Source organism: Nyctereutes procyonoides, unplaced genomic scaffold (assembly GCF_905146905.1).
Source record: "Nyctereutes procyonoides isolate TBG_1078 unplaced genomic scaffold, NYPRO_anot_genome, whole genome shotgun sequence".
Taxonomy (NCBI): Eukaryota; Metazoa; Chordata; class Mammalia; order Carnivora; family Canidae; genus Nyctereutes; species Nyctereutes procyonoides.
Window position 1 is genome coordinate 10275829 of NW_026575159.1, and position 20537 is coordinate 10296365.

General features: G+C 35.5%; 1 protein-coding gene across 14 annotated transcripts in view; it reads right to left on the reverse strand.

Annotated features, from left to right (window-relative positions):
* TRPS1 (transcriptional repressor GATA binding 1) overlaps positions 1–20537 on the reverse strand; it is a 261462-nt gene that overhangs the window by 100825 nt on the left and 140100 nt on the right. For 12 of the 14 annotated variants that reach the window (XM_055313978.1, XM_055313984.1, XM_055313988.1 and 9 more), the window contains one exon: positions 11395–11439. The exons of the other annotated variants lie outside the window; for them this stretch is intronic. In XM_055313978.1, the coding sequence (XP_055169953.1) occupies positions 11395–11439 (45 nt within the window). The remainder of the gene's footprint in view (positions 1–11394; positions 11440–20537) is intronic. 14 annotated transcript variants of the gene reach the window in all.

Below are 20537 nucleotides of genomic sequence, written 5' to 3' on the forward strand. Positions count from 1 at the left end.
AATTTCATAAATATATACATGGTAAAGTAAGGTTATTCACACATGCCTATAAAATATGATCTTAAATACTGTGCTCATAAAATTGGTCTACTATTCTATTAAAAACATCTCATTATATAGGAGAATTTTACTTATTGCTTCATCTCAGAAAATATCTAACTTTTCTGAATCACATATGTGGTGGGGAAAAGGAATGACACAAAAAAAAATGAGTAAGGCACAGGTCTTGTTTTTAACATGCTCATAATCTAGCTATGGATCTGGGCACATGAAATGTAAACACTTTAGCTATATTCTCTTATACAAACACACTATGACTTTTTTTTTTAATAGGAAAGACAGTTTCCATAGGCCTATTCTCAAGTTCTCAAGTTCTATAACTTCATCAGCACAATCTCGTTTAGAGCACTTTTACCACTGAAAACCTTCCCTCATGCCCACAGTGATGCTCTTTCTGAAGAAAGCCAATCCTCCTAATGCAGGGGCCCTCTGTTGCTCTTCACAGAATGCACTTTCCTTCCCTTTGAGATGTGTCACTCTACCTTTGGGACTTTATTACCTCAATTTGGAACTCTAAAACTAAAGTCCATTTTTCCATGTCTGATTTCTCTAATTGTCTCTTTTTTTAATGGGTCTGTCACATGCCAGCCACAGTACAGCTAGATGCCACTTCCATAGTCTGAAGTAAAGAAGTCCCACCTTCAGCTCCTACCTATTGCCCAGGTGACTTGGCATGGTCTTGTCTTAGTTGTGCAAACCCTTGAATGTGCCAGGCTCAAACCTTGATACCTTCTCTTTAGAACTGCAATCCAATTCTCAACTGCTACTTACCTCCTATCTATACTAGAAACTGGCAGGAATTAAACTGGATGGTCAGATCAATTTCTGAAAAACTTCAAAATAAGGAAAGGAGGTGAACAGGTCAAATATAAATCAAAAGCAAAATTACTTTGATGTAAAAATCAAACACAAAATCAGACAGAAAATGTTATCTTTAATGCTTCAAAGATCTTTATTGAAACTATAGTAGTAGGTGTAATGAATGTTCAAAATTTCTTTTTATTAGATAAGAGTATTTATATTTATATTTATATGAGCATATGTTTTGGAGCACCTGGGTGGCTCATTTGGGTAAGCATCTGACTCTTGATTTTAGCTAGGTCATGGTCTCAGGGTCGTGAGATTGAGTTCCACATGGGGCTATGCTTGGGCATGTGGAGACTGCTTAAGGATTCTCTCTCTCTTCTTCCATCTGCCCCTCTCCTGTGCTCTCTCTCATTCTTAAAAAAAAAAAAATCTAAAATGGACACTATCAGAAAAAATTCCCTTCTCTCTTATTCTATGGTCTACTTCCAAGTTGTTTAATTTTTTTCTACACAATTATTTAAAATAATTTTGCTTAAATTATTACCATTATTTTATACAATGATTCAAGTCTATCACACGGATGCTATTTCTCATTCATACAAACTACAGTTCAGTTTAAATTGGTAGTAAACTATTACATGCCACAATTCCAAATACCTTCCACTTGAGCCTTTCAAATAAACACAACATATGAAAAATAATTCAAAAGGCAAAATTACTTCTCAGCATAGGACAGCAAATGACTGTGGTTACATTAACATTCTCATGTTCAAGTGCATGATTTCTACTATCTCAAGATTTTTAGTGCCATGTGTCAATTCCAAAATAAGAAAAATAAAATCTATTTGATGTTATTTTTTAAATATGTTTTTTATATGACAAAGACTATTAGAATCTATGGCTAGAACTCTAGGGATGATCAAGTATAGAGTTAAGATAACTAAGGTGGTATTTAAGGGGAGTCTGTTGGGGACTCAAGAGAAATGAAGTAACTCTTCAGGGCCATAGAGTGGAGTTGGAAAGAAAGAGTCTTCGCTAGAACAAAGATCTATTTTCATTATCCAAAAATTTTTTTTTTACTATTTTGTGTTGCCTAAATATCACTAAGATATTGATGTAGTCAGATCTAGTGCTCGCTTTGGCAGCACACATACTAAAAGTGATGTAGTCACATCTGTGACAGACATCTTGTAGAAGCGAGGGAGATATGATTTCCTCAAAGTCTAAACTCCTCCTTAAGAGTCATTATCCAGGGAGATTAAGAAACTTAAAGCAGTGACATCTAACTAGTTAAAAAGTTAGAATTAGGTTACTACTTTATGTGAAAAGAATTTAATAATCTTCAGATTACTCTAACATATGCATTTTTCCATGAGGTACAAATGGAATTAATGCAAAATACCTTTTTCCTATGACTTTAAGTGTAACTAGTCTGGCATGTAGCATTAGTAATAACAAACAGATCTGCATCTTTTATACAGGTGATCTAAATCAGGATACAGTACATCATTTAATAAACTTTAAGTATTAAAAAAAACTTTAAGTATTTTATATTTATAGTGCATAAAATCATGTTTTATAACTTTAAGATATTCTAAATACTTGTTCTATATTCTTCCTGGAATGAAGAACTAGTTTTGATTAATAAATACATGTAAAAAGTCACATGTACTAATAAGAAAGAATAATTCTTTCACATGAACATTAATACATTTTCACATGAACATTAATACACGGAAATGTCTGTTCTGTGGTAATTGTGGGCACCAGAAGGTAAAAACACAGAGCAGCTGCTTCATCTTTGATAATGCCTTTAACACCTTTATAAAATAATAAAAGAATATGCATACCTGTGTCCATGCTGTCTCTAGTTATCATCTAAAATACTGTATGCCAACTTTAGCTCAATGGACAACATGAAAGTTTCCCTCTCAGCACTCTTTACTTGTTAATAAAATCCATGATGGAATAAAAATCATTTTGGATTCTGAGACCAGTATCTTCTTCTTCTTCTTTTTATATTTTATTTATTTATTCATGAGAAAGAGAGGGGCAGAGACATAGGCAGAGGGAGAAGCAGAGAAGCAGGCCCCCTGTAGGGAGCAGGATGTGTGACTTGATCCCTAGACCTCTGGACCAAGCTCTGAGCTTGAAAGGAGAGGCTCAACCACTGAGCCACCCAGGTGCCCCCCACTATCTTCTTTAACTCAGTTTTCTCCAATTCTTTGAAAACTTTCCAGAATTTTCTCAATGATATTGTTTAGGACAAATAACTTTGGCAATCATCCTTAAAAAAATTAACCATTAACCTGAGTACACTAGAACATGTCAAAGTTACCACATATACCACTGTTCTCTGAATCCATGCTGATACTCAATAAATATTAACAAAATGGTATATAAAATGGGGGAGAAAGGAAACACACACATACAATAAAAAACCATTTATATAAATGTGTTAGCAATGTTAAGACAAATTGTAGGGAAAATTATAGCATTTGGCATGTTAAAAATATCTCTTTACAGAATGCATGAATTTTGCCACAGGTATTGAAATTATTTGCACTTCTTTTGTTCAGATGAACAAATGGATCTCATATATTCATAATGGATCTCAAATATATTTTTATATTTGACTGTAAGTTTTCTATTTTATATAAACTTACAGTCACTATTAAGAAATTTCAGAAATTCAGGAATCTCTTAATCTGATGTCAAACAATGACTGCAGAAAAAAAAAAATTGATAATTTTATGGAAACTAAGTTGAAATCTTTGGGAAGATTCTAAAAATTCTAAAATCTAAAAGATTCTATTTGCCATAAAATTAATTTTGGTTTGGATATACAGAGGATATGTTAGAGAGAGAGAGAGAGGAGAGAGAGAGAGAGAGAGAACATTATAAAATACAGAAGAATTTAAAGGGGAAAAAATATACCATCCCAAAATATGCCTCCTTAGCATATTGACTATTTAATGCTAGTTATTTTTAAGAAATAGCAAACACAGGAGAGACTCTGAAAACTGAGTAGAAGTTGCCCTATGGTAAGAGAAACCTGGATTTGGAAAGGTGTCTTCCATTCTAGCAGGAACGGAAGGATGACTAAATCTCTAGAAACTCTCTTCAATTGGAAAAGGAAGGATTTGGGACACCTGGGTGGCTCAGCGGTTGAAAGTCTCTACCTTTGGCTCAGGGCTTGATCCTGGAGTCAGGATCAAGTCCCACATTGGGCTCCTTGCTGGGAGCCTGCTTCTCCCTCTGCCTGTGTCTCTGCCTCTCTCTTTCTCTCTCTGTCAATCATGAATAAATAAATAAAATCTTTAAAAAAAAAAGGGGCAGAATTTACATTTGCATAACAACCATACCCAGATTTACAGTGCTTTTTCCTGGTAACTGGATATCAAATTGGATATCAAACATTGGAGAAGACAAGTTCAAAGATTGGTTTACTGGGGAAAAAAAGAGGTAAGACTCAAAGTAAATGCTCTACTTGAGGAAATTAATGATCACCTGTTCTGTATGTTTCAGTTGTAATAAAATGTGTGAGGTATTAACTTTTTGAATAATTGCCTGCTCTAAGACCTTCCACTTTATAGTGATTTAGTGGGTCTCAACCTGGGGTAATTTTACCCCAAATAAACATTTGGCAATGTTGGGAACCATTTTGGCTGTCATAACTGAGGAGAGAGGATACTACTGGCCTCTAGTGGGTAGAGGCCAAGGATGCTGCTAAACATGCTGCGATGCATAGGATAGCACCCCACAACAAAGATGGATCTGGCCCCCCAAAATAAAAAATGTTGCTGTTGAGAACTCTGTAACAACAAAGAATATTACCAGTAATACAATTACATAAAATAGGATTTAAAAGTTTAATCACTGATCAATGTCTTGCTAATATTTTTAAGTAACGACAGTAATTGTGGAAATGATATTGTCATTTTCACACACATTTTATCATTTGATTCTCCAAACAAACATAGAAGTAGGCAAGGTATGTATAATTCGACCCATTCTAGAGTGCAAAGCACTGAGGCTCATCAAGGTTAAACAGTATGAACAAGATCATTTGAGGCTCAAACTAAACACAGTTATCTTTAAAAAAAAAAGATTTATTTATTTTAGAGAGCGCGAGCGAGAGTGTGTGCATGTGCACACAAGGGAGCAGGGAGTTGAGGGGGGGAGCCACAGAGGATGAGAATCTCAAGCAGATTCCCTACTGAGTGGGGAGTCTAGGGCTCCATTCCAGGACCCTGAGATCAGGGGCCAAAACCAAGAGTCTGCTGCTCAGCAGACTGAGACACCCAGGCACCCATAAAGCACAGTTATCTTAATTTCCATCAACTGTTCTTTTTAGTATATGTCACTACATCACTGAATTGAAACAACTTTATAAATATTTTATGGAATGTCTGAAAAATTAATAGAATCCTACATTAGAAAACACAAGTTGCAGAGGAATATTCTATTATTCTATTTTTGCAGGGAAAAGGAATTGGTAAAAAAAAAAAAAAAAAAAAAAAAAAAACAAGTCCTTTTCTATAGCCTTTGATATGTACGTTGCTAACCCAAGAAAATAATTTGGGACTTCTGTGCTTTTATACCAAAAGGATCATTTATCTGGGTCTAAAAAAGTCACCCTGTTTGTCAAAAACAAGGAAAGAACACTTTATGCTTTGATATTCCCAACAAATTGTTGTAAAACATGAAATCCATATCTTCCTGTAAGCTTCAAAGTGGAATTGCCAGACTTCTTTTTATCATTTAGACAGATACCCTAATTACTTTCTTATTCAAATCATATGAAAGCTTCATTTTTAAAAAGGTCCCTGAAAGTCTTTACATAAATACACACCTTCCCTACCAAGATTCTTTAACAAGAGATTCTTCTTATGCCACAGGAGGAAAGCAGATCAAGGATGCCAGCTTGGGGACCCTTCTCTCAAGTGATTTCAATGCAACAGTTGCTATTAAAAGGAAACAGTAAAAATGCCAAAGGATGTCATAGGGGTTCTAAAGAACTAATTATCAAGACAACATTAAAACAATAAAAACTGGTGGAGAAGCTTCCATGATTCAATATACAGAGAAAAAAAGAAGTCAGATAAATGGCATAAATTAGCGTTAGGATATAGTAAATATTGTATCTTTCTGCATGAAAGGAAACAACTTTAAAACATGTCTGGCATCCTACCTATATTGAAGTTTAAAGCTCCAAATTCTGACTTCCAGACACTTTGGAGGGAGTAAGAAATTGAAGATGTATTAATCTTTCATCAGGTATTGAAGATGTTATAATCTTTCATCAGTTTCAACTGTCAGTTTGACTTTAGCAGCATTTTCACTCCTGGTTTAAGAACCTTATTTGTGTTACCTGTGATTATTGATTATTTTCTATGACTGCAAGACAGCATAATAAAACCAGAGTCTACATAATTATTCAGGTAGCTGCTCTGGTCTAGGAAAGTGCAGGGCCAGAGGTCATGGCCCAATATGAAATGTTCCTACAGTACCCAGCACTAAAAGTGTTTTGGTAGATGAGAAACAAGATTTGAAATATACAGAAAGAGGAAATGTGCAAAATACATCCAAATCTTAAAATTTACATATGAAGGAAGCTAGATGAAGGTGTTAACCAAATTGAAAGATAGTCCTCAAATTTACTTGACATACCAGTAAGTTGTAAAGCTAAAGGAGCTATCATATACTGTCATTCATACGAAATAAATTTTTATTATCCAGGCTAATGCAAAAACTTTTCTCTCTCTTGAAAATGTTACAAAAGTCTTGTCACGTGATGAAGTGTTCAAAGGTCATATAGACAAAAACGTGAAAGAGATAACAGAGGTGGTCAAGAAGATAATCCAAATACTAGGCTTTTTTTCCTTAGATTTTCATGATGTTTTTGTCTATCAACTTTTAAAATTTTGTAACATGCTATGATTTTTCTTATTCTACGTATTCATTTTTAGCCTAATTATGCATCTGAATTGTGTATCCATTATTGTAAGATATTATTTTTCTTAAAGGAAGCCCTCCAAATTTTATAAGCTTTATGGTCCGACAAAACCTAGATCCACCCTTGTAGATGCTAATCTCTAAATCGAGAAAATTATTAGAAACAGTGGATATACTTGTCATTAAAGTGAAAGACTCAATACGGCATAGCTATGACCAGCTGAAAAAAATTAATAATTAAGAGGTTGAAAGTGATGGTGGTACCAACTTCAAAGTACACAGTCAGACAGAAATTTAAAATTATTTCTAGAATAGCAACAGGCACAAATCAAGTACCTGTTCGTATTCAGGTACAATGTGGACAGATATGTCAGCTATAAACTATACTGGCCTTTTGTAACTGTGGAGGTCATCTACCTTCTTTGCCATTATGCAGCATTTTCCTAAAGGGCAGGGACCTCTTCAATGCACATACTTATATGTGCCCACCAAAACTGTATGATGAAACTCCACTAAAATTTCTTTGATGTATTTTGTAGTCATTATTTTAGAATGATGATTTTTACAGTAATATTTTTCAATTTTCTCTTATTTGCTGTTTTGTGTTGTTGTTAACTTAGAAGTAGTATTTTCATGGGCAGTGAACTTCACAGGACAAAAACAAAAAAACAAATGTGTTACGAGAAATAAACCAAATTTCAGTCATTAAAGCAAGCATTACGGAAAATGATGTAGAAACACATCCTTCAAATAAATAAAACTTCTTTGCAATATTTCTAGGGAGGGTTTACTATCATAAACACTCATGAGAATAATCCTTTGAACTGAAATCTTTAATTAACTTTGAAATCTATAATGTAAACTTGAAATATGTTGCCTTTAGAAATCATGTTACAGTTAAGGAGTTGGAATAAACTACAATCTACTAAAAGAGATTTTTTTTTCAAGATAACATATTAAGTGATTCTAAGTCCATTTCAATCAGGATCATTAGTTTAAAATAAAATTAAGCTGCGCATTAAAAATATGCACATTATATTTTTTCCGATGTATTTAAATACACAGTAGATGTGAAACCAGCAAAAATATTAAATTATTAGGCCATGAAATCCAATATACATAAAAATGTTTCCTACATTATAACCAAATTAAAAAGGCTTTGCTCCACATTGTGCAGACAACATTTATGATAACTTAAAAACTAAACAAATAAAATGAAAAGTGTTATTTGAATTCTGTATTTACTAAAAGCATACATTAAGAAGTGAGGTTCTGTGACAGTTTAAGGGAAAAAAGGGTCAATTATAATGGATATAATGTTTTTCTAAAAATCTAAAATATTAATTATTAAACACAACCATCTAGATTGTATTTCCAAGAAATATTTCTTGTAAAATCCCTAACCATATTTTGGCAGCAATGTATGGCATTTCTAGTTCCCATCTGATTCTATCTACAGTATTCAACTCAGCAAATAAGGCAACACACATCTAGATTCTAGACATCGATTCATATACATACCTCTTCGCTGTCAATGTAATCATGACTGTTTTGCTAATTCATCAACAGAAGATATGGAAACACTTTTAAAAAGCAGCATTAATATATGTCCTGATTGTGATTGGCAGTGTTAATTACAGGGGGTTTTTATCCTGTCAGCAGTTTCAAGACGATTATTCTTAAGTTTAAATTCCAGGAATGCTCTGTATATATATACCCATATACATCTCATGTACTAGGAGACTAGAAGAAACAGACAAAGGTACAGGGAAAATATAGGAAGAAAAACACAGGATTGTACATTATCCCAGCTCATCTCAGGTTATCTGTCTTCCAGTTCTTCTCATAACTAGCTACAGACCGATTCTTGGTTGAGCCATTTAACATGCTGGATGGGCAAACTAGATGATAAGAATAGTCATTTAGTAGTTAAATTTACTATGAATGCTTTTCAAAAAATGAAAATCTAATTTTAACATGCACATTTTTAAGGTGACTTCTAATTTTTTTTCCATTAGTACTATTTTAAAAAAAAACAAAATTTGGAAATAGGGCAAAATAAAAAGTAGATAGCATGTACTTTCAGTTACACACTGGAGGATTCTTTAAAGGCTCACATAAGGATTAATTAATTATCTAGGAGAATAAACCTGTGTTTGATTTTGCTATTTATGATTAATTACAGACTCAGCTTCTGTGAAGTTACATGTTAATTTTCTGTCTAAAAGAAATGATAACCCCAAAGGTTAAGGTTCCATTGTCCTACTGGACAATATTAATTGCTTTTGTTTCTAAGTCAGAATGTCATTCCTGGGAGATACACATAATTCATGTTCCTCTGATTTTCCTTTAAAGCAATTTTGCCATCTTACTGATTCTTTTATTAAGCTAAAAAATATCTTTAACAAAAAATATGTATCTTTAACATGAGTTTAATTAAGGATTTGTAGAAGTATGGTGTTTTAAATTTTTCAATTTTTTTTTTTGACAAACTTTAGAGGTTCCACTAAAATACCCGAGCAGACTTACCTTCCAGAAATATTTAAGTGAAGGCACTCTTTTTAAATTTTTTTGGTCCTGGGAGTGAATCTCCAACAACAATAAAACTTAACAATGAAACTTTACCTGCAGTAGTGCTCAGTTTCTCTTTCTTAACCTAACTCTGATTTTGTTTTCCTTTCTGGTTCTTGGCCACAGTATTTGGTTTTGGTTCTGGTGTCCACAGAGCAAGTAAGTTTTTTCCCACTGGTGACACCAATGATAGGGAATACTATGATGGACCATTTGATGATCTTTAATTACTGGGGTTCTGTTCTCTGTTGGGTGAGAGGCAACAGAATTTGTTTCGTTAGTCTTTTACATTGTTTGTGTAAGAATACATTACATACCCACAGAAAAGAGAACAACAAATATCTCAGCTTCCAACCAATGAATTTCATGTTTATTTACTCTTGACCTATGGCTGAGATTGAAGAATTGAAGCTAAAAGCGCTCTGTGTTTCTCCGTTTCTCTGACATCAGATTTTTAAATTTCAATGCTTTCCTATATTCAGTGTGTGTTAATAAATTATACAATAATGCCCAAGTCAAGTAAGTTATGTTATGACTTTTTTTGAGACTTATAACCACAATCATTCTAAAAGTCTCACATTCCAAGAAAATGAAATTTAAATGAGCTAGGACTTTAAGAAAACAAAATTGTAATCCTTATGGAATTTGCTAGTTTAGAGTATTTTTATATAAAAATATAAATCCAGGTCTATATTTGAGACATCTTTTTTTTAAGATTTTATTTATTTATTCATGATAGACAGAGAGAGACAGAGGCAGAGACACAGGCAGAGGGAGAAGCAGGCTCCATGCAGGGAGCCCAATGTGGGACTCAATCCTGGGACTCCAGGATCACGCCCTGGGCAGAAGGCAGACGCTAAACCGCTGAGCCACCCAGGGATCCCCGAGACACATCCTTTGATTACTGTAACTATTGTGTTCATTTTGGCTTGAAAAAAATTACTTATCCTTCTCTGATTTCCTTGATGGTCAGGTATAATCAAAGCTCATTCTCTGTTTGTTTGTTTTTTTTTTATATCATTTAGTTTTTTGTCCTCATGAAAAGACTAGTTAATATGAACCTCCTCAACTTCTTACAAAGTTTCACTGCTAACATTTCTCCAACATTATGTCCAGGATTGTGAAAAATGTAAAATTATGTGTCTAATCAAAATGTTTTTATATCAGCAATAATGACATTATGTAGTTTGGAGGTGGACCTAAATATAATTGCATTGGTGAGTCATCTTTAGATAGCTGAATTTCTAAGTAAGATAGGGTATTAATAAACTGTTCACCAGTACATCACAATTACAGTGTTGCTGTATCTTTGGATTATTATAATCTAAGTATTCATTTTTCCTACCCTAAAAAAGGGTAAAATTCACGTGTGTGGCCCTAGGTGCCTGTGATGGCATGTATGAGATCTGCAAATCTGTGCAAATAACTGTGAGTGACAAAGACATCTCAAATATTTTTCTCTTAGCTCTCTCTGAAAAAAATAATTTAGTTAAACACTACAGTTAACATGGGTGATCAAGACTTTTATAAGCAAAAGTGGCAGAAAAGTGTAACCATGTAAGCAAGTTATAGAATAGGATCTTTGTTTATATTAAGGGAAATAAAAAAAAGAAAGTTTTCGAAGTAAAGTGCCTAATTGCTCCATAATGTGAAAAAAGTGTAGTGAAAGATACAATTTGAGTGTGTGCAATAAGTTGTACATGAGTGGAGGGAAATAAATGCTTGAGTTGGTTTAATAATACCAGCAAATAACCAACCTGAAAAGGCAATAAAATATGTTAAATTTTGGCAAGTCAACAGACTTACACATAAAATAATATAAAACAAAAGGAAATCTGTGAATCCTTTGCTACCATATATCATATTAATGCAAATTAGATACATTTTTAATCTCTCCTAGAATGATATACAGCATTTAGTCTGTCCTGAGCAAAGGTTAGAAAAAGGTTATTTTTTTACCTTGGTGTAATAAATCCAGATAGTAGAGATTCTACTCACCAGAATAAATTTCTGTTTTGAGTTTTCTTTGGCATGCCCTTGATTCTGAAAAAAAAAAAATCTATGGTTCCTTACAATTATGTTACTTCTAAGTTTATTTAGAAATTTCATTGTCATTTTTATTAACAGGTAGCCAAGCTACCGTTTTACAAGCACCTAGATCCGATTTTATTTACCCAAATCCTGATACTTTTTTGACTTGACTTTTCTAAGATCAGATCCTAAAGTTTAGAGGGGATAAAAGATCATACTCAGAAATTCCAACATTGCCCCAAGTATGCAAGTTTTACTCTTAATAGAAATATATAAGAAAATGTAAAGGACAGGGAAAGCCAGGAATCTTAACAGTTTCAGATGTTTTGGTAAGTTGAAGGAGGCATGTGATGGTTATGCCTCTTTCTAAAGTGACTATATAAGCATATAGTGTATCTAGAAATCAATTTCCTTAAAACCATCCATTCAACTTTCCAGGTGGTTACCTGGAAAGATGTCCCAAGGGACCTGGGTAGCTCATTTGGTTAACCATCTGCCTTCAGTTCAGGTCATGATCCCGGGGTCCTGGGATGGAGCTCCAGATTGGGCTTCCTGCTCAGCAGAGAGTCTGATTCCCCATCCTCCTCCCACCACCCCCAGCCCATGCTTTCTCTGGGTCTCTCTCTCTCTCTCTCTCAAATAAATAAATAAAATCAAAAAAGAAGAAGGAAAGAAGAAAGAAGAAAGAAAGAGAAAGAAAGAAAAGAAAGAAGAAAGAAAGAAGAAAGAAAGAAAGAAAGAAAGAAGAAAGAAAGAAAAGAGAAAGAAAAAGAAAGTTGTCCCAAACTCTATGCAAACTAGTTTGAAAGGCTACTGATCTATCTATTTAATTCCATTCTGAATATCCACAATGTTTCTCTAGAGATCAGGACTTTAATACATGACAGAGCCAACCTAAAAAAGGGGGGGGGTTACCTAAAAGAATATGTTATCTGCTGTTATAGAGAGAAGTCTCTAGTTAAGGTGTGGCTAGTATATGAGAGAACTAATGAACTATTAGAAATGTTACTCAAATCAGTTGTGAACTGTAATGAATTGCTGGCATTGTAAAGTTAAGAAGGTTATTGCCAAATTCAAGATACATAAAAGGGCCTTCCATTTTCTTTCTAAAATTGTTTCAAGAATGGTCCATCCTCCATGAAAAGAAAAAAAGAAAAATGAAATGTATTTATTAGGACTCTTTACATACTTTCATAAAACTCTACATGCAGAAAATTCCTTTTATTTAAACTTCTTAAAGAGTGTCCGTAATAGGACTTATTAAATCATTACTATGATTAGATTTTTAAAATAATCAGGTCAATGTGTAAGAATTTATTTTATCTGCCCATGTAGTTGTTAAATATGCAAATTGAGAGAAGATTTGGCTTTAAGTAGGCCATTTTATTGTCTATTCTTTAGCAATAACTGGCATCTGCTGACAGACTACTGAATTGTTTCATACAACAAAGTTCACATAATCCTAACATCTGTTTTGGTTGCATTTTCTTCATATTTCTAAGAACAAAATTAGAAAAGGCACATGCCATTTGTGTTAGTATCAACTCTTCCTCTCAAATATAAATCTGTAGTAAATAAATGATGAATAGAAGGTTCTAAAATAATATAAATGACACTAAAATGTTGCTCCTATGCAATTAAGTTAACTCAGAACCCAATAATCATCCTAATATTGGACAACAAAATTTGACTACCTTAACCAGTGATCAAAGTTGAGTTACAGTTTTAACTAACCTTACAATAGTGGTTATAAGCCCATTCTAAAATTTAGAATTTCTCTTTTATAAAGAGATTACTATGGTTGCTAATGAAGGAGTCATAAGTTCAAACAACCCTGTCCTTTAAACGTTGTTTTTTGCCAATAAGTAGAAGTTTGTCCATTAAAAACAAAAATGTATTCAAGCTTTTTGGAAAGCATCTGATACATTTTATCTGAGCACTAAATCATTTCATTTTACCAGAAGTTGAGTATTAAAGATTGAGCACTAAAAACAATCTTCTGGTTAGGTTTTGTTATATTCTGAATTCAGTGAAATCAAATCAGTTTTTCTCCCTGTGCACACATGGGGCTGTTTATAGTCAAACTTTCCCATAAAAAAACATGAAAAGCCTATGAAAGAACACGTTACTTTTTTTAATTTTTTAATTTATTTATTTATGATAGTCACAGAGAGAGAGAGAGAGAGAGAGAGAGAGAGAGAGAGATAGGCAGAGACACAACACAGGCAGAGGGAGAAGCAGGCTCCATGCATCGGGAGCCCGATGTGGGATTCGATCCCGGGTCGCCAGGATCGCGCCCTGGGCCAAAGGCAGGCGCCAAACCACTGCGCCACCCAGGGATCCCCGAAAGAACACGTTATTAATTTAATGCCCTACAAACTGATTTCAGGTCCAATTATAATTGACTTCTAGCTCAGATGTCAAAGGATTTTTCTACATTATGAAGAACCCAAGAAATCAGAATCTCTACTATTCCAACAGGCTCACATAAGCATTCCCCATGTCCAGTGTGAAGCTTATGCTCATAAAGGCAGCCCATTTAAGCTACCACAGAAGGTATTTCCTCCTTTAAAAATGGCAGGGGTGGGACTGGTAACAGAAAAAAACAACAGAAATACTTTTATGGGTTTATAGGTATAATAATAATAACCATTCAGTCTTATCACGTGATAGATTCATGAAAACTATACCTTCCACTTTGGTTAACACTTTAGAAGTGTGAGAAGGTGAGTTGAATCAAAGCTTCTGAATGCAGAAAAATGATGTAACAGCAACCATTATTCCTTTTATGTTGTCTTCATCATTATTTTCAAAACTCATGCCAAACACATGTGCTGTGATTTTGACCTATTATGTTATGTATCAATCTCACCTTGCTCAATATTAATATGATTTTATAAATATGGCAATTATTTTTAAAATCCAATGATAATTTATTATTTCTAGAAATACACAGGAGAGATTCTGAGAGTTGACCATTGTATGTTGTAATTTACTCCATTTGAGCTTTATAGATTAATACCAACAGTAACATCTGTAAAAGTCATTTATTTATTCAACGATTATGAGACAACTACCAGTTGCCACATTTTGCAATTTGGTCTTTAGCCCATTATAGTGAATTACAATATATTAGTCCATTTTTCCCCTTTACTTGTAATCTGTAGTTCAACTTCATGAATAGAAACTTTCTTTGTTTTATGTCTGAAAAATAAAATTCAGTACTTAAGTTAAGCTGTCTCTCAAGTTAACTTTGAAGCTTTCTTTATACCTCACTGGGTTAGAGAGTGCTGGGAGGCAAAAACATCTGTTCATTCACAAGAATTGAACTCTTGGAATGATCCATCCATTATGCTAGCTTTGGGGCCTTAACACACCCACAGTCCCTCCCCTCAGAGCTTATAGTCCCCTTTGAGTAGCATGGTCTTATTAAGGTACTAGTAGAAGAGGAGAGGTTTCATGCTGCTAGGTGAGTAATAAGCCAAGTAAGAAAGGAGAAAATGAAGATGCAACAAAGGGAGATAACTGATGGACCAAGATATCACAGTGGTTGGGAAAAGCAAGAGCAGGGGATCCCTGGGTGGCACAGCGGTTTGGCGCCTGCCTTTGGCCCAGGGCGCGATCCTGGAGACCCGGGATCGAATCCCACGTCGGGCTCCCGGTGCATGGAGCCTGTTTCTCCATCTGCCTATGTCTCTGCCTCTCTCTCTTTCTCTCTCTGTGACTATCATAAATAAATAAAAATTTAAAAAAATTTAAAAAATATATTCTAAAAAAAAAAAGAAAAGCAAGAGTAAAGTGTATAATGGGAAAGAAGAACTTAAAATTTCTGAGCTATGTTATGATACAAATCTTATAACTGTACACATCAATAAGCAGTGTAAATGTTTTTGTTTCTCAAAGGTGATTAAAAGATTGTGAAATGTGGATTAAGTGTGAGACTAAATGAAATGAGATCTTATAAATTTACCATCTTCTTTTAAAATGAAATCAAAGTATTTGATTAATTCAATAGCACTGACACCTAATACAGAGATAATAAAAACTAATTTTCTAAAGTTGTGCTCTCCAGTATGGTAGCCATACGCGGCTATCTGAATTTTAAATAATTAAAATGAAATATAACTAAAAATTTCATTCTTCAATAGTGCTAGCCACATGACAAATGTAAGGTAGCCACAAGGGACTGCCCAAATTTGGGTAGCACAGATTTTTAGAGAATTTGTAACACCACAGTAAGTTCTATTGGAAAGTACAGATAGAGAGAGCCCAAAGATACTGATGTTTATAGGGGTCTATAGCAGAAGCATCTATATAAAACTTCATTTGTTTGGTATAACCAATAGCTATAACTTTAAAAACAATGGCAACTGTCTCTTCACCTAAAATTGTTATGGTGCCACTGGCAAAGTATATACTGAGAAATAATGTAGGGCAGAAAACCACTTGAAAAGATTTTACTACTGGCACTCAAGTCAGAAAACAGTATCATATTAAATCAGATTAAAATGGAAATATGTAAAATAGTCAAGAAATTGCTGGGTCATTTAGTTGATATTGGTCATGTTATCATGGGCCTGTTTGGATATGTTTTTTTTATAGCCTGAAGGTATCTGAAATAGCAGGTAATACAGGGGAAAAAAAAGCAACAGTAATATTATCTATAAATATTCTCAATTTGTTTTCTTTTTGTTCTATTTCCCAACAATATACTACTTCTATAATTTGGATAAAGACAAAAAGGTAATAAAGGGGGTTAATAGAGTTAATTCTGAGAGAGTTAACAGAGAGGAGAGAAAAGATGCCTAAGTACTAGAAATTAAAAAATAATGAAATCACAATTAAAAATCACAAATTCATGCCTCACTTAGGAGAAGGCAATAAACTATGTGCTAAAGACAAAACATTAGTTCTAGTACATTAGAAAAGGAATCCCCAGATTGCCCTGCCTTAAATTATATGGCAAAGAACCAGACTATTTGTTTCTACTAGCAATAAATTAGCTAGTCACATAAGGATTAATTGCAAAACTGACCCTTGAAACACTGCCCAGTAGCCCAATTTTGAACAATAACTCAAATTTGGTCTTCTACCAAGGAATTTTTAGTAAAAAGAATCTGAATGGTCTAATTCATAGGAGAGAGATACTGGTTTGAGGCTTCCTTCTACAAATTTTTCCAGTTACCTACCAATGCTCCAAAGTATACATATTATGAGTTTCTCCCAGGAGTCTAGCACCTTTTGGGAATATAAGAAGACTGTGCATTTTGTATCCAAGTATTCCAGGGGATATTAGGTTTCATAATACATTTGAATTTTCATTATTTATGGGTTCAAGAGTTTGATGAGAAGGTGTTGATTACATAAATGATATAAACAGATTTCAACCCTCAGCCATTTTTTAAAATTCTGACTTCAGCCTTCTTGTTAATTTTTAGCAGCCACTTAAATCTTTATTCCCTAATCTCCAATATCCCAAGGAAATGTGTGTTCTCCACAAGAGTGACATCATTTAGGTAAGTACATAGCCATCTCTTTTTGTTGAAGATGCAAAATTATATCCAACGTACAAGGTCAAATAATTTGACTCCAAAAGTGTGTGTGAGGCTTTGTGTTCACTGTTGAAATGAGAAAAGTAAATGTTTAAGGTGTACACCTTTTCTGGCAATCTAACCAATAATGCATTCGATTTCTCTACATCTTTTCATGCTGAGTTCCTACATTAAAAAAAAATAAGAAAGAAAGAAAATTCAGTGACTGGATTGGAACAAAGAGAATAAAAGAACAGTTATAATTCCACTCCTTCATTTCGTTTTTAATGTGCTAATGGGAAATTTATAATAAAACTGAAACTATATGAGGTAAAAATCCCTTTCACCAGCCAATTACACCTTCACTTGAAAATTGTCCGAGGAGAAAAGTTGATTTTTTGAAAAATGCAGTTAATAGATAAGGAGATATTTACCTCCCGAATGCTCAAGATAACTGAGCATTAATAAAAAGAAGCCATTCTGGTATTTTATTTCAGCTGACATTACCTCCTTTGAGCTAACAGAGTTGAGATAAACCATTCCCTCCAAATAAAAATCAAATAGTCACTGTTACCCATTATCAAAGTGTCAGAATCTGACTAAAGCAACCAAAGTAAGAGCTTCCTATTCTTTTACCAGGAAATAAAGACGATTTTGTTTCAAGTTCTTTGATTTCAATGGATAGGTAAAACTGGAAAATATCAAAGTATAATTAATTACTTGTTGGTATACTCCAAATAGTTTTAAACTTGCCTGTTTTCCTTACTCATCTTTTCTCTCCTTTTAGTACCAAGAAGCAAACATTGTACAAAAAAGTAAATAAATAACCAAATAGGTAACATAAAAGAGAGATATGCCCTTTTCTGGGACAAGTAAAGCTCAAAGCTATTTACTAAACTTATAACCAGTTGCAAAGCTGGATAACTTAAGTGACAATATTTGTTATATGAATCTTTTTTATGTAACTATAAGCCTAATGCATACCTCTTTATAATAGGAAATAGATTATAACAATTAATATGCATTGAGCACTTACCCTCATCAGACACTGCATTAAAGTTAGTACATAGCCAGGAAGTAAGAATGTCAGGATTATAAGCAAGAAAGTCCGACAATATACAAAAGCAAAACTGACTTTCATTTTTTAAATGATAATAAAGATTTAAACACCCATGGAGGGTGGTGGGGGGACACAGTAACTGGGGGGCAATCATGAAGGAGGGCACATGATGTGATGAGCACTGGGTGTGATATGCAACTGCTGAACTCTACATCTGAAATTAAAGATGTACTATATGGTAGCTAACTGAATTTAAATAATTTTTTTTAAAAAGATTAACAGACTCTTGACCTCACTTCAATATTCCTATGATACACGAATAGGATAATTTCCTATTAGTCCAACTAATATCCTCAGAATGGTGCTAAAATCCTACAGGGATAAATGATAAATAAAAAAAAATTAAACACTAACCCAGTGTATAAATAGTGGTAGAGCTAATAGGCAGGGGTTTTGTTTTTGTTTTTGTTTTTTTGTTTGTTTGTTTTGTTTTTTTGGGCAGGTCTTTAACCACCGAGCATTTCAAAACTTACAGAAGTCATCTAGAGCTATCCATATAATGCTACTCAATTGTAGAGATGGCATAACATGCAGTATCTAAAGGTGATATACTGAGTTGTTTATTTCTGGTTCTTGGAGAAGCTATTTCAAAATAGGATTTGAATGAAATTGGAATAGAATCACATAATATAGAATATTAAATATTAGGAACACAAATCAACATATAGAATGGGTGACAGTTAAAAATCTTATGCAGGGGGGAGGGGCAAGATGGCGGAAGAGCAGGGTCCCCAAATCACCTGTCCCCACCAAATTACCTAGATAACCTTCAAACCATCCTGAAAATTTACGAATTCGGCCTGAGATGTAAAGAGAGACCAGCTGGAATGCTACAGTGAGAAGAGTTCACGCTTCTATCAAGGTAGGAAGACGGGGAAAAAGAAATAAAGGAACAAAAGGCCTCCGAGGGGGAGGGGCCCCGCGAGGAGCCGGGCTGAGGCCGGGGCGAGTGTCCCCAGGACAGGAGAGCCCCGTCCCGGAGGAGCAGGAGCTGCACCAACCTTCCCGGGCGGGCGGAAAGGGGCTCGCAGGGAGCTGGAGCAGGACCCAGGAGGGCGGGGATGCCCTCGGGCTCCCGGGGACACTAACAGACACCTGCGAGCGCAGGAGAGTGCTCCGAGCTCCCTAAGGGCTGCAGCGCGCACGGCGGGACCCGGAGCAGCTCGGAGGGGCTCGGGCGGCGGCTCCGCGGAGGGGGCTGCGGGGCGGGAGCGCGAATCCAACAGCGCAGGCCCCGGAGCACAGGGCGCCGGGACACAGCCCAGGATCCGGCCTCCCCCGGGACAGGCAGAGGCCGGGAGGGCCCGAGACAGCGAGGACGCTCCTGCCCCGAGCTGAGCAGATCAGCGGCCCCGCCCCGGAGCCTCCAGGCCCTGCGGACGGAGAGCCGAGAGCCCCGAGCCCCGTAGTTCCTGCGGAGGCTGAATCCAGGCTTCCAGAGTTGCCATAGCAACTGCTGCTGTTCCTCCTGGGGCCTGGCGGGGTAAACAACCCCCGCAGAGCCCTGCAGCAGGCAGGGGCAGAGCAGCTCCCCCAAGTGCTAACACCTGAGAATCAGCGCAGCAGGCCCCTCCCCCAGAAGACCAGCTAGAGGGGCCAGTGATACTCCCCCGTGTTCCAATACAACTTGTTTCTGGCCACTCTGCACTGAGCAAAATGACTAGAAGGAAAACCTCAACTCAAAAGAAAGAATCAGAAACAGCCCTCTTTCCCACAGAGTTACAAAATCTGGATTACACTTCAATGTCAGAAAGCCAATTCAGAAGCACTATTCTACAGCTACTGGTGGCTCTAGAAAAAAGCATTAAGGCCTCACGAGACTTCATGACTGCAGAATTTAGATCCAATCAGGCAGAAATTAAAAATCAATTGAATGAGATGCAATCCAAACTAGAAGTCCTAACGACGAGGGTTAACGAGGTGGAAGAACGAGTGAGTGACATAGAAGACAAGTTAATGGCAAAGAGGGAAACTGAGGAAAAAAGAGATAAACAATTGAAGGACCATGAAGACAGATTAAGGCAAATAAACGACAGCCTGAGGAAGAAAAACCTACGTTTAATTGGGGTTCCCGAGGGCGCCGAAAGGGACAGAGGGCCAGAATATGTATTTGAACAAATCCTAGCTGAAAACTTTCCCAATCTGGGAAGGGAAACAGGCATTCAGATCCAGGAAATAGAGAGATCCCCCCCTAAAATCAATAAAAACCGTTCAACACCTCGACATCTAATAGTGAAGCTTGCAAATTCCAAAGATAAAGAGATCCTTAAAGCAGCAAGAGACAAGAAGTCCCTGACTTTCATGGGGAGGAATATTAGGGTAACAGCAGACCTCTCCACAGAGACGTGGCAGGCCAGAAAGGGCTGGCAGGATATATTCAGGGTCCTAAATGAGAAGAACATGCAACCAAGAATACTTTATCCAGCAAGGCTCTCATTCAAAATGGAAGGAGAGATAAA